This window comes from Chionomys nivalis, chromosome 1 (assembly GCF_950005125.1).
Source record: "Chionomys nivalis chromosome 1, mChiNiv1.1, whole genome shotgun sequence".
NCBI classification, from domain to species: Eukaryota; Metazoa; Chordata; class Mammalia; order Rodentia; family Cricetidae; genus Chionomys; species Chionomys nivalis.
The window spans coordinates 196,280,960-196,296,245 of record NC_080086.1 but is presented as its reverse complement, the minus strand read 5'-3'; the positions used below and the strand labels follow the sequence as shown (position 1 = coordinate 196,296,245).

At 43.1% G+C, this 15,286-nt stretch overlaps 1 protein-coding gene across 1 annotated transcript in view; it reads left to right on the top strand.

Moving 5' to 3' along the window:
- The window catches only part of Asb4 (ankyrin repeat and SOCS box containing 4), a 42,945-nt gene extending 28,905 nt beyond the window's left edge, over positions 1–14,040 (top strand). Inside the window, exons 3-5 of the mRNA XM_057774716.1 lie at positions 3,090–3,580; positions 10,915–11,028; positions 11,957–14,040. Coding sequence (XP_057630699.1) covers positions 3,090–3,580; positions 10,915–11,028; positions 11,957–12,145 — 794 coding nt within the window. The 3' untranslated portion in view covers positions 12,146–14,040. The remainder of the gene's footprint in view (positions 1–3,089; positions 3,581–10,914; positions 11,029–11,956) is intronic.
- Positions 14,041–15,286: the final 1,246 nt, after the last annotated feature.

Genomic DNA, 15,286 nt, shown 5'->3' with positions numbered 1-15,286 from the left:
TAAGCTGGTCCAGCAGCATGACTTGACTCTTTTTAATGAAACTGAAGATAAGATTACTGAATAGTGCAGTTTTTCCATTCATAAGAATAGAAGCCACAGAAACTCCTGCACATGAGAACTGGCATGCAAGAATATGCAGGAATGCCCACAGCAGCGGTGTTTGGAAGAGCCTTAAATGGGGAATGTCTCTCTCTAGTAGCAAGGACAAACTGGGGATAACTTATGTGAGACACACAGCAAGTGAAAGGAACAGAACAGCAAACCTCACAACAGAATGTTGGGTGAAGGAAGCAAAACAGAACAATATGTTCTAGGGTTCTTGTGTTCAAGCTTAGAAAAAAAAGCAAACCATCTGGTTTAGAGTTCTACACACAAGTGGTAAGACTAAAAGGAAATGGAGAGACTTGCCTATCTGAGCAGGTTCATAAAGCAGCTATAGTCACCTCCGGCTGGATGAAGTTCTAATTGGGCAGAGAGTGGAGGGCAGGATCTCCATTACGTTAAGAACTGTCTATTTTCATACCGGACAGGGTGATGCACGCCTTTAATCGCAGCACTCAGTAGGCAGAGGTAGGTTGGTCTCTGTGAGTTAGAAGCCAGCCTGGGCTATATTAGTGAGCCCCTGTCCCAGAGAGAGAGAGAGAAGAAAAGAAAGAGAGAGAGAGACAGAAACAGAGAGACAGAAATGTGAAGATACAGAAAGAGGTCTTTGCTTTCCTGAAGTGAGATATGATTTCAATAATGTTGAAGCTGTGCAATAATTTTTGTATATCAAGATTGGTCTGTTATATTATAAGCTTGAATTGCATCCCTCATGTGGCCGCAATCTCTCTCACTCGGCCTGTGACGGTGCTTGGAGAGAGTCACTGAAGATACCATCGCCAGGACAGCAATGCCCTGCAGTGTGATGAGCCTATCACAGTGTGGTTAGCATTCTTCATGAAGTCACAGATAATGCCATGTGGTGACAAGGGTCAAGGCAGACACAATGCTTCTACAAACAAAGGGCCACCGAGGCTCACCAGCCATGGCCATTGCTGAGATGGGTTCTCTTTCAGAGCCTCCAGAGGCAATGGCCCTGCAGACACCTTGAGGTCAGTCTGCCCTCTCATGGCTCAGAAGAGTCACTTCTCTTTTTTAAGTTTTATTATGGAGGTTGCTGAAAACTAATACATTATACCTTTCTGTTAAAAAGTAGTTGTAAAAGTTCCCCAATGTTTCCCCTCTGAGCTCTAATTTTTTGGAAAAATCAAAAGAATCTAAAATGAAAAAGTATTATCTATTCTTTTGGAAAGTTCTTGCTGGGGACACAATTCAAGTTTAAAAATGAAAAGTTTCAGCTCAGAAAAGGTGACTCTGCCATGAATTCAGTTATCCCAAGAGGTCAAAGGTCAAGAGTAAATGTCCAGGTCCTTTAAAAACAAAGGCAGCGGTTCACTCTGAGTTGGCCTGTGAAAATGTCATCCTGAGTCTGTGATTCCTTTTCTTACTGGAGATTCTCCAGCAGCTGAAGTGACTCTGCACACGACTTCTAGGAAGACATTTGTAGTTACTCCACTTCACTCAAAAGCAGATATCTGACAAGAGAGAAGACCTCACCTAGACCCCTTCCAAGTCAGAGTACTGATGACCACAGGCCCAGTGACGATGGCTTTGATTCCAGCCCTGCTTCCTGCAAGCCAGAAGAGCCCAGGGTCTGCCCAGCCACACACTTGGAGAAATTTCACTGGAGAGTTGGTTCCTTAACCAGACACTGAGCATGCCTGTGAATATATTCTGAACAACCAGGGGATGCTGTAAATAAAGCCAAGAAGGAACTATCCATGTGGGAAAACTATTTTTAAATTTATAAAATGCAACGGTGTTTCTACTACATTGGGTTTTCATATAGCAAACAATATAAAGTTTCCTGCAGAAAAATAATAATGAGGTAGAATAGAATTATAATAAGGGATTTTTTCTAATCCGGTCTGTCTACTTGCAGATTTCTGCCCACAAGCTCACTAGCTTGGTGTGCTTTGTGCAGAATGTTAACGCAAGGATGACTTCCTCCAACTGTGAAGTCGGGGTGGAGAGCGCATCTCCCGCAGAGCTGCGGGAGAGACCGCGAGGCAGTGTATGAGATGCATTTAGCTGACAATGCTACGCATGGTTCAGTTCCAAGTTAACCCCAGTTATAGCAATAACAATAACACTACCACCACCACCAATAATAACAGTAACAGTCTCTTCAGACTTATATTTGAAGAACCTATGAAAATTTACAGTAGAAATATTTATGATGCTGGCCCTTAGGGTCATTTGGTCTACCTTTTCAAATTAGCCAAAGGAGGAGATTTCTAGTTTCTCAGGTTAGTCATTCTAATACTTTAACATTTCTTATCAGAAAAAATAAAATTCAAGCTGGTTTCCTGGGTTGCATGAAATCATTTCTAAGGTGCGGTCCAAGCACAAGCATTTATCTATCAAATGCTTTTGTGAACCATTGTCCATGTTTTGTCTCTTTTGGTGACTATTTCTATAATGCTAACTTCTACACTTCTCAATGCAAACTGTGACCTTTTGCTCTTTTGGTGCTAAAGATTGTGTGTGTGTGTTGTGTGTGTGTGTGTGTGCGTGTGTGTGCATGTGTGTGTTTACTATATTCCAAAGGCATAGCTGGACCCACCATGTAGGTCTCAGACATCCGATGCAAGTAGACAGACTTTGGTGGTGAGCTCCTTTACAGCTTGTCAACATTTAACTTAAAAATTTCAAAAAGAAATTATGTATTTAACAGTGTTTGGCACTATAATGATATAAAATATTTTATGATAGACAGACATCACTTACTTCCAAATCCACCTGGGAATGAAGAGTTGGAGTCCAACAGTGCTTGTCCAGACTTCGGGAAAGATCGTTAGTTCCTTTTCCGGGGTACATTTGTTGGTAGTCAGGGAGATGGCAGCGTTGGCATAAGGAGTGACTTGGCCCTTTGTGGCTGGGCTGGGGTTAAAGAGAATCCCCAAGAAACAGTCTTGCTTGTACATATGAAATAACAATAACCACAGACGCATGTTTAAATTGTCTGCTGTCATTTCACCTCACAGGTGCAAACGTGAACATGAAAACCAACAACCAGGATGAGGAGACACCCTTGCACACGGCTGCCCACTTCGGCCTGTCCGAGCTGGTGGCCTTCTATGTGGAAAATGGGGCCATCGTAGACAGCATGAACGCCCACATGGAGACCCCGCTGGCCATCGCCACATACTGGGCCCTGCGCTTCAAGGAGCAGGAGTACAGCAGGGAACACCACCTCATCTGCCGCATGCTACTGGACAACAACGCCGAGGTCAACGCCCGCGACGATGACTTCAAGTCCCCTCTGCACAAGGCTGCCTGGAATTGCGACCACGTGCTCATGCACATGATGCTGGAGGCGGGCGCCGAGGCCAACCTGATGGATATCAATGGCTGCGCGGCCATCCAGTACGTGCTGAAGGTCACCTCTGTGCGCCCTGCTGCACAGCCTGAGCTCTGCTACCAGCTGCTGCTCAACTACGGGGCTGCACGGATCTACCCTCCACAGTTCCACAAGGTGAGGTCAATCAGAGCTGTGCCCTCCAATCTCCCGGAGATTCCAGCTTGTTCAAGATGTGTCTTGAACAGCCGTGTCTGATCTCTGTAAAACCTCCCCATCCTCCTCGACACTTTTATTTTGAAATTTGGGCAGGAGCTAGAAAGTCAGCCCATGAGGGACAGACAATTGTTAGTACTCAACGACTGGTCTAAAGACTGCATAACCTGCTTTGGCATAAGTTAGCTTACCGCCAGGAAAGATTCGCAGTCTTCCAATTTGACAAAAGCTAACAATAATGTCAGCTAACACACAGGGACCACTAATGACTTGTAATGAGTTCAGTAGGTTGTTATAAACATTTTGTATTTGCTGATTTGATTCTTTCAATAATCCTATAAGGGGTGCATTGTCTCTGTTACGCAGCAAAGGAAACTGAGGTGCTCAGTCACGTCTGAGCTCCTGCAGTGGTGGGCTTAGGACCCGACCTTAGATAATTTGATTCAAGGATTTATTCACGTAATATCATACAGCATGACCTTTTTTCTGAACAATGCTAATTAATAACCTCTAATGGTCTGGCAGGGACTAGATGCTAATGATGTTGATATGACCAAGACAAGGTACCTACTCAAGCAGCTTAGAGTCTATTGGGAAAGAAAAACACACACACGCAGAGGTCATTTTAATATGCACAGTTCATGAGAAAGTAGAAGAATGCGGGAGATGCCAGCATCAGGTTAATGATGATCATTAGTTTGGTAGTTAAAATGAATTTAACTTTTAAAAATAAACCAGAAGACACCGCAACTCTAAAACTTTAATTTAAAGAGGCCAAAAATATTGAGGAATAATCCATTTAACTGCGGTGGCGCCACCATCTCCCATACATATACAATTTTAAGGCATCCTGCCTAAGTGTTCGCTGTCACTCTGGTAAAGGGTCAGGGACTCACCTATGGTCCAGCAATGTGAGGACACCTTAGGGGGAAGTTCTTAAGGTAGGAACGCAGTCAGAAGTGCTAGTGCGCACAGCAGGTTGGTCCAGCACTGGAGAGGTATAGGCGGGATATACCTGGGTCATATAGTAAGACCTTGTCTCACAAATTGAAAGAAAGAAAAAAAAAAAAACCCAAACAACTAAACAAGCAAAAAAGAAAAATAAAATAATAAAAATCTTTTAAGAGTAGTGAATTCAATGAAGAAAAACTGCAGGTAGTTCAAAGAGCGTTCAGTTATCGAGTTGAGTTACGGTGAAGTCAGTCCTGTTGAACACAGTAGGGACTTTATTCCTGGTTGTCAGTGTTTTAATTGAAGATTAATTTTCTTCCCTTAAACTTATGCCTAAAACAGCGACACCCCCAGACTTGATAACATTTCCATGGTTAATATGAAACGTGACAGTCATGTGTTCCATTCCCACTGAAGTCCGATCAGGATCCAAGTGCTTCGAGAGCACTGTTCACAGCATGGTCCGCTGTGTATCGCACAGTTAAACCCTTCTGTGGAATCAGCAGGTGCTTGCTCCAGCTCTCCAGGTTTCTGTCGGCTTCTATGATGGCCAAGCACACAGCAACCTTTCACCTAGGAATCTGCTTCTGAAGCACTTCCTCTACCACTCTTATAATTACCCTAGCAATCACCCACTTGTACGTATCACCCACAATAGACAATGTGCACACTGCAGACCTTTACGTCACTGTACCGGGCTATACCGAGGGCTGCTCCATCCTTCCAAACCAAGTATATATTTATCTCAGATTTTAACTAGTAATGATCCTTGTCTCAGGACACCTGTTGAATATGTCTAAAAGGCCAAGAATCTGTAGGCACTTAACTGTTACTTTTTTTTTGTAATTTAGCTGGGTGGTGGTGGCACACCTTTAATCCCAGCACGTGGGAGGCAGAGGCAGGTGGATCTCTGTGAGTATGAGGCCAGCCTGGTCTACAGAGTGAGTTCCAGGACAGGTTCCAAAGGCTACCGAGAAGTCTTTTCCACAAAAGCCAAAAGAACCCCCCACACACCAAAAAAAAAAAAAAAAAAATACCAAAAAAAAAAAATCCAAAACAAACACATTTTTTGTAATTTCTCCTTTCTTGCTTTTCTATTTTTACTTTGTCATCTATTGCTTATTTATTTTAGATTTAGACACTCTGCTCATAACAAGGACAAAATATCTATAAAAAAGAAATTTGAAATCAGATTTTGGTTTTGCTACTTCAATAAGGGAGCGATTGAATAAATTGCTAGCTTTCTAAGCCTCAGTTTCCACGTCTGTGAAGTGGGAATTCTTGGCTTAAATTTTTTGGCAACACATGGACTGTATGTGAACACAGTCCTTTCTCAGGAGGATGTCTACACCTGCTCATAGTGCACCACGTGCGTACTTAGAAGGTGCGACCAGACATTTCTTACTCTTTTTCTTGAGGGGCTTTTAGTCCTGGCAGACTGGCACCCATTTCTGACCCCCACTGTCTCTCTGTCTCTATAACCACCACCTGTTTCCCCTCCTTGAACCCACTCACACCTTACTGGGTTCTTATTACTTAGAGCCGAGTACCAGACCAAGCACACCATCTCTTACTGGGTTCTTATTACCTAGAGCAGAGTACCAGACCAAGCACACCATCTCTTACTGGGTTCTTATTACCTAGAGCCGAGTACCAGACCAAGCACACCATCTCTTACTAGGTTCTTATTACTTAGAGCCGAGTACCAGACCAAGCACACCATCTCTTACTAGGTTCTTATTACCTAGAGCAGAGTACCAGACCAAGCACACCATCTCTTACTAGGTTCTTATTACTTAGAGCAGAGTACCAGACCAAGCACACCATCTCTTACTGGGTTCTTATTACCTAGAGCAGAGTACCAGACCAAGCACACCATCTCTTACTGGGTTCTTATTACCTAGAGCCGAGTACCAGACCAAGCACACCATCTCTTACTAGGTTCTTATTACTTAGAGCCGAGTACCAGACCAAGCACACCATCTCTTACTAGGTTCTTATTACCTAGAGCCGAGTACCAGACCAAGCACACCATCTCTTACTGGGTTCTTATTACCTAGAGCAGAGTACCAGACCAAGTACACTGTCAAGAGACAGTTCTTATTACTTAGAGCGGAGTACCAGACCAAGTACATCGTCTCTTCAGCGCAGCTCACTTCAGAAAGTAGACTTTGGTGGGCTGAGGAACAATCAAGAACACTTGTTGCTCTTGTGGAGGACCCAGGTTCAGTTCCCATCACCCATGTTGGGTGACTCCCAATAGCCTGTAACTTAGCTCCTTGGTACACATACGTGCATGCTCATGAAAATGAATATAGTAAAATTTAAAAAGTTTATTCACTCTATGTATGCCTTCACACCATTTCCTTGCATGGACAAGGCTGGAGGGGATATAGGTGATAAAGGTATCGCGCTGTGTGCTATCTCGCTCTGTTGTCAGTAATAAGTCTCCTCACAGCTTTTCCTTAAAAAATTGCATGAGATATTTGAAATATGGTTGGCATGGCTCCTGGTGTATGGCAGCCTTTAGCAAAGGATGCTATGGGTCTCAACATAGCATCAAACATCTTTGAGCGCTAAATCATTGCTGTGGCTCTGTTAGATTGACAGGGCATCCCCAGCTCAGGGATGGGTGCTGCTGGGACAGTGCCCGGAGCCCGAAAGCTGAGCTCAGCCTGGAAGCTCTCTGCTCAATGAGCGAACGTCACAGGTCTCTCCTAATCTAAGACTGCGCCTGCTCACTCCCTTCTTAATGCTAAAGTAGTGAGAATAGACATTCGCAGTGCTTCTGTTTTGCAGTAAGCATTTTGGGAGTTTGTGGAGGTCCGAAGTCTTTCCCACATAGATGGTCGGTTCTCTGCTATTAGGAACAGAGATCTAGAGATGCCAAGTACAGTGTCTACTTGGCAATGTACTTGAGGTACTGTTTTTGAACAACCTTCCCCCAACTTTCCTGTTTGAATCATGCAGGTAGAAGCATGAATTATTCAGCAGCATTTAAGCAGAGTGGCTGTGGCATGCCCACCAGTCTGGTGAGAGTGTTCAGCCAGTTTTACTGTCCTCCTCTTCCTTGTCCTGTGTGTGTTTGGGGCAGGGTAAGAGCTGCTAGCACTGGCCTGGCTTGCTGGCTCCTCCAGCCTTTACAATAAATACACAGTCTTGTGCCTCAAGGAACGCTGGCCGCACCATCAATGTTTTCCTACTTGGTTTTGCTTGCTTCTCTAGCTTCCTTGGTCTGGCTGATTGCTAAGGAGATTTAACGTAGACCTGGCTGCCATTATCAACCATTTTGTTGCTACCCTTCAGATGTGTATATGAACAGCAAAGTGGAAGAAAAACTATTCAATTTACTATGCAGATTCCTGAAAGTGATTTAGAACACTACTCCACAACCCGACTCTCCTAAGAGAAAGTCATCCTTATGACAGGCTAATGACTGACTCATTTATCCAGAAGACAAAGTGATTTGTTCTCTCCTGGATGGGGAATTCAGTTTCCTTATTTACAAGGAGCAAGGTCACAGCTGCAGATGCTGTCTTCCTGATGCAAAGTGGATGGGGAGAGGGCGCATTCCACCGAGAGCCACTGTATAAATTATATAAGCGAGATGGTGGGGGTGGGAGAGATAGGGTCTGCGATCGCTTTCCAGGCTACCAAAGGACGTTTGATTTTTTGCTCTTCTAACATAATTCAGAAGGAAGCAACACCCCAGGGAGCAGAAATTGTCTTGTAGGACAAGAAAGACATTTTTTTTTCCTAGGGAAAGGAAAGATAATGTGAGGATTTGGGGGAGGTAAGGATGATTTCTGCCACTGAACAATATTGTGTGTGAAGGCCATTGCTCAAGATTCCCTTGATAGTAAGTGGATTTTTGTGTGTACAGTAATATAGCACCATACAAGATTCAAGGTAGCTTTAGGATAATTTCTTACTGAAGTGTCTTACAAGTGGCATTTGAAAAAGTTGGGGGACCATCTTTAATCTGTGTGTGTGCATGTGTGTGCGTGTGTGTTTCTGTGTGTGTTTGTAAAGACACTATATAATACTATTCAGGCATGAATCTATTGTCTCATTGATATCTAGGCTTAGGAAAACATTTTCCTGATCAGCCATGGCACATGCGGATGTCTACGGTCTAGAAGCTCCTGTTGTAGCTTATTTCAGGCTACATGTGACAATTGGAGGAGACAAATGTAATAGATATGGTGACCTCAGAGCCTGCCTCTCCTTTCTGTAATATCGCTTCCACATGGCTCTATTCATTCTCACAGTATCTGCTTGTTCCTGAACTCACTGGAGCTGGATTTCATCACAAGCCATTTAGCAGAAAAAAATTCAAGTTCCTTTGTCTCGTGTTTTCAAGAGGCAAGTTCTGGTAAAATACTGCCTCCGCCCCAGCCTGTGTTTTCCACTTTGCTATTCTGTTCAGTCAACTGAGAGATGAAGGAGACTGAGTTGTCTTACTGAACCTCAGACTTAGAGAACATAAGACATCTTTGTTCCTCAGGGTAGCAAGACCCCAGAAACAAGCTCGGCTCCCAGAGAAAGACATGCAGTCAGAGGGCAGAAAACTCATTTCAGAGTGCAGTTTCAGAAGCTCGATGTGGCTGATAGTTTAACAGTGTGTGTAATGAGCTTTCCACAGGGAAGATGGCTTTCTGATCTCCAATTGTTGGTCATCCTCATCTTACTTTTAATGGGTTCTTTATTCGTAAGGGAATGTTACTTATGGGACCACTAAAGCACTGAATGCTACAGCATGGAAGGTCTCAAAGGTCCACCATCCTCAGTTATCCCACAAGATCTGCTTCACACTCTTTTCAATTCACCTAAAAATGGTGGAAGAACTTTGGTGGGCACAGAAACTTCTGTGGAGGGTTGTGTGTGTGTGTGCAGTGGTGTGTCAGGGGTAAGGATTCAACATGGAGAGGAGTCTTGACAAAAGAAATGGGCATTACAAACTGTGGAATCTGTAGAACTTGCACAAATATTCCTACGTACAGCAGAGACCAGTTGAGAAGGCTCCATGAGAGGCTATACTGAAGCTAACCAAGAGCTTCCTTTCCTCTCACTCTGCCTCAGCCAACCTGCAGAGAGGTGATGCATTATTGCACACATACGTGCATACACACACATACTTACACACATGTAGGTAGAGCCTGTTCATTCATTCCCAGCCTCATAGACCTGAAATAACCACACAGAAACTATATTATTTGCAATACTCTTTGGCCAATAGCTTAAGTGTATTTTTAGTTAGCTCTTATATCCTGAACTAACCCATCTCCATTACTGTGCATCACCAGCCAGAACCTGGAAACAACCTAAGTGCCCCTCAACCAAAGAATGTATAAGGAAAATGTGGTACATTTACACAATGGAGTACTACACAGCAGAGGAAAATAATGACATCTTGAAATTTGCAGGCAAATGGATGGAGCTAGAAAGCATCATATTGAGTGAGGTAACCCAGACCCAGAAAGACGATCATCATACTTACTCACTCATAAGTGGTTTTTAAACATAAAACAAAAGAAAACCAGCCTACAAATCATAATCCCAGAGAACCTAGACAACAATGAGGACCCTAAGAGAGACATACATGGATCTGATCTACACGGGAAGTAGAAAAAGACAAGATTTCCTAAGTAAATTGGGAGCATGGGGACCATAGGAGGAGGTTGAAGGGGAAGAAAGCAGAGAAAAATGTAGAGCTCAACAAAATCAATTAAAAAATATCATCACTAACATAAAAAAAAATCTGTGCATCACCACAAGATCATGGCCTACCAGCATAGTTTTGGCTGACTCCGGCAAAGGCATCTGTCTCCTGTGGCAGCTACTTGGCTTCTCCATGACTTTGCCTACTCTCTCTCTTTATTTCTTTCAGTTAAGCCATTGGCCAAAAACAGCTTTTTTATTAACTAATGGCAATAAAACATATTCACAGCATACATCACCACATACATACACACACACACACACACACACACACACACGCACACACACAGAGGGGCGGGGGTGCCCAAAGCACCACAGACCTTTCTACTGTCCAAGACATCTTCTCCTCCCTGAGAACTGAACTGACTGGCTCCAGTCCATACAGCTCTCTGGCGTGGAATTAATGCATTTCTTATATTTAACTTTTTTCCAATTTTATCTTTAATTTTTCATCGTTGGTGTGTGTGTGTGAGGGCAGGGTACACTGAGTATCCCAGGTTGGCCTTGGACCCCAATCCCGCTTCAGCCTCCTAGGAATGGTGATGTTAGGCGTGTCCTGGTTTGTGGGAATTTGAATCATGTGTACACGCTAAGTGACCACCCCCTCTGTTGTCTCTCTGCAGGTGATCCAGGCTTGCCACTCTTGTCCCAAAGCCATTGAAGTTGTGGTCAATGCCTACGAGCACATCAGGTGGAACATGAAGTGGAGAAGAGCCATTCCTGACGATGTCCTGGAGGTAAATAACCCACTCCTGAGAACTGCCAGACCTCCGTTTCAGCACGCAGCCTTCCGATTTAAAACATTGCTTTGGAGAGTGCTTTCCAAGTTTTCTCAGATATAATGAAGCAAAGGATTCTAAAATACAAGAATGAGAATGTAAATCTCTTTCTGTGTATGCTTGCCAATTAGTTGATACTAAGGAATCTCGGGGAATTTCTCTGAAAGAATTTGAATAACTATATGAATGAAGCAGTTTTATTTTTCATCAGTTTGAATGAGTTAAGTGATAATATGTGGTACTGCTCACTCGGAATTTTTGTTGTGGAAAAGCATGGTGTTTTATGTAGATATTTCACACACATTTATCTAGAACTAAGCAGGAAACATTGTTTCAGAGTCTGCAGTGAGCCAGGCAAAGCCTTTGGAGCCATGCCCTTGCCTGTGGACTTAGAGACTTCGATCCATGTGATAACTAGTCCTTCCCACAGAACATCCTGTTCTTGACTTTAGAAGTCAAGACTGTGTCTAATACATGGGAGGTACCAGGCACAAAGTTCCCTGGGCTTAGAGGCCAATAGCTTCACTGTTTAATCTTACTCTGCTACTTATTAGCTCTTTAACCTTTTAAAGTTATGTGCCTGCTAGCCACCGCTAGCAGATATTCCCAGGTGCAGAAAGAACATGCCATGATATCAAGCTAAATTAAAATTGCTATTTTCGTTTGAAATGGTTTGGCCAGTTCAGGCATGTCTGAACAGGTTTGTGCTTGTGTTTGTCCGTTCTCTTTCCAGCACTGCCATGCCTCACTTCCTGACCTTCCCAGTCTAATGTCGGAGACTCTGGAGAGCTGTTGCTCTGTGTAGAGACGCATGTGCCACTGTGGATTTCACCTTTGTATGTTGTGGAGCCTTCCTTGAATTAACCTTCCTTGCCTTGCTTTCCAGAAACACTGGGATTTCTACCACTCTCTCTTCAAGGTGTGCTGCAACACTCCCAGGACCCTCATGCATTTATCGAGATGTGCCATCCGGAAGGCGTTGAATGAGAGATGCCACAACGCAATTCCTCTGCTGTCCCTCCCCTTGCCATTGAAGAAGTACTTGCTTTTGGAGCCAGAGGGAATCATTTATTAAGTCTTAGGAGACAACAGTTCCCAATCCTAGATGTTTAAGTGGGCTTGCTGGGTAGGCACAGTTTGCATACATAAAATGGTACTTGGGTTGATTATATCACTTTAGGGATTACAGAACACTTTCCACACAACATGTCATTAATCCTAGAGTAGCATGCTGCAGGAAAATAAGCAAGTAAAGTTAAGGAATTTTCAAAGACATGACTGCATTTAGAAGGCAGGCACCGACATAGCAGTAATAGCATGTATAGCGACAGCTTTTATTAGGAATCCTGATGCGTTTTGTGAATCTTCCACACATGATCTCATTTGAAAAGGGACCCATGTTTTCTTACAAACTAATCTCATTCTCTACATTGTCAGTAATAGGTTTACATGACTTTTAATTTGTAGTGTATGAGGTTTGTGAACGGCTTCTGAGCTTGATGTCTCCTGCCAATGAGCAGTACGCAGACATAACTAGTTTTAGAAATGCCTCCTCTCCAAATTAAGGTCATACACCTTTTTTATGGTGATAAAAGCACAGGAGTGCAAGGGGAACAAGATAGAAATGGGAGAGAGAGCGCAGTTCACTGAATAGTCAAGGAATAGACATTTCAATTTGAGCACACTCACTGAGCCAGATCCTGGAGCCCACAGATGAGCTGACAAGGACGTCTGTCCTCCAGGGTCATATCTTTAAAAGAGTATCCAGACTTCCAAGCAGGTGACTGCAGTATGAGGTGGCGGGGCGAGAGTACAGGTGCAGACCCGTATCTAGCGCTTACCTTCCTGATATGTGCTTTTGAACTTGAAGTGTGGGCTTTCTTTTCCTTTGAGCCATGAAGACAAAGCATGGAGAGTTATGTAGAGGGACCTGCTACTGTTCAAGAAAATGTCTTTGAGTTTCTCCATATAATCCAGACACATTTGATTTTGTATGGTTTCCTTCACAGACTCTGAGAAAGATATTCTACACCCTGGATCCCACGCAGATGAGAAAGAAGTTTAGAGAAGTGGGCAATGGCACATGTGAAAAAAAGAACTTAGATGATTTTCTTGTCTTCTCAAGGACTAGACTGATATTTCAGAGCATTTTAGCTGATAGATAAGAAACCTGCATTTTAACAATGGCTCCCATTGACTATAAGCAGAAAGACCTTGAAATGGCGAATCTTTAAGAAGCATAGAAAGAAACATGTTGTTTAAGACCTAGTGTTCCCTAATAGAATCCTACTGATAGGCTACTTGGAAAACTCTGCTTCACACATTTGCTTCTCACAGATGGAGTTAGATTAGTTTATTGTCTCTGGGCACTGATTCTGTAGCAGTTAAAGTAGTAGCAACCTGTAGACTTTGTGCCTACTGTCGTGGGCAGACTTTAATTTGTGTGTGGCCTTGCTCCTTGTGTGTTGTGGGACCTGTGGTGTTGACTAGAGATGATGTAGCTCCCCACTTAGCTTTGTGAATTGAAACCCCCACTTCCAGTGTTGTGTAGAAAAACCTGTAGGTGGACATGATCATATTTTTGAAGTTGCAGTTTAGCTAAGCTAATTTCAGAAAAATATATTCTGTATAAAACAAGATCTCTATCACGGGACACAATGTTTAATTTGTAGGTGACACATAAGAAGTGGACCGAGTGTTCTTTAGAACATAACCCAGAATATCCAAAGGATTGGACTTTTCTCTTCATCACCAGGAACACTCTGGTTGAAAAGTCTGTGGTAGACTGATTGATAACAGGTGTTCGGGACTGAGGACAATCAGGAACGGTGTTCCTCACATAGAGAGAATGGAAGGGTTTGTCACCGTGTTGGAATGTTTGCCTCAGTTGAGCATAGAATACGTGGCTACTTGTTTTGAATTGCTCGTGTGTGGATTTACTGTGATTATCTCTGTACTTTGACCTTGAATTTAGAGATCTTAAATAAAGCTTTGGTGTTCCATCTCTTTGTTGTGAGTTATTTATCAGTAAGCCTTATTTTCCTCACACAATACTGACTCTTCAACAGGGATGTTTCACTGCTTCCTTCAACATTAAGAAGGAGCGGCAGAATCAAGAACTGTCAACAAATAGTGTGTTTAAAAGAAAGGTAAGAGGGAAATGTAGCTGGAACAAAATAAAATGGAGACTACTGCCATTTTAGTAAGTGTACTTTAACAATAAGAAGTCAATTGAACTGAATGCATCTGGACCACTTCCCACCGTCCCTGGCATCCTGGGCTTTTCATTTCCCTCCATTCTCACTGTTTACTTTACCCTGAACAAAGCAACAGAGGAAATTGTACCTTCATGACTTCTTTGTACTTTCTGAAAGAGTGGTCTGTAAACAGACATCTATCATCCCAAAGAAAAATAGCTCTCTTCAGAGTGTTCCATGAGAGGTGGCAGTTTCGATATGAGGAAGAGCCTCCTCTCTGGTTGTCCGGCCTCCCTCCAGCTACACATGCCTGTGCTCCTCTTTGTAATCACCCAGGGTTACAGCTCTGCTTGGCCTCCCATTTGGAGTTCAGGAGGTTCTGATACTAATACAGCAGCCAGAAGAAGATGGGGCAGTAGTGGGGAGGGGTAACAAACCATTTGCAGTGAGTTATCATCTGGGGTAAGACAGTGACATGTTCCATCTTGGTTATTCATCTGATCGACCGTGGCAAAATCATGAAATTCTGGCTCCATACACTTTTTGAAACCTTTAAATAAGAGATTAACTATTGACTAATCTTCTTTGAATGCAAGTATCACAACAAGGACCCCAAAAAGATTACATGGTACTTGCTATACAATGTTAGGCAGACACACTAAAGTCCCGGCCCTGGCGATGGTCTTGTTCAGATCCTGTTCTTCCCCTCATCTCACCCACATCTACGGACAATGGTGCATCTCCTCCCTGCTTTAGTTCACAGCAGTAGCATGGAACCAAGGTGCTACTTACCCTACAACACTTTAGTAAGGTTATTTTTTCAGGGCTAAATCAACACAGAAAATGCCACACAGAAAGCATTTTGTTGTTCTATCCATCTTTGATACTATTATAGTCTCTGTGATTTAGAAATAGGTTCCTACCAATGGGGTAATGTAACCTTTGTCTAAAACTATCACTATCGCAGATATATGGGAAACAAGGTAGGTAGACTCTCACTGAGGGCCAGGCTCTTCAGG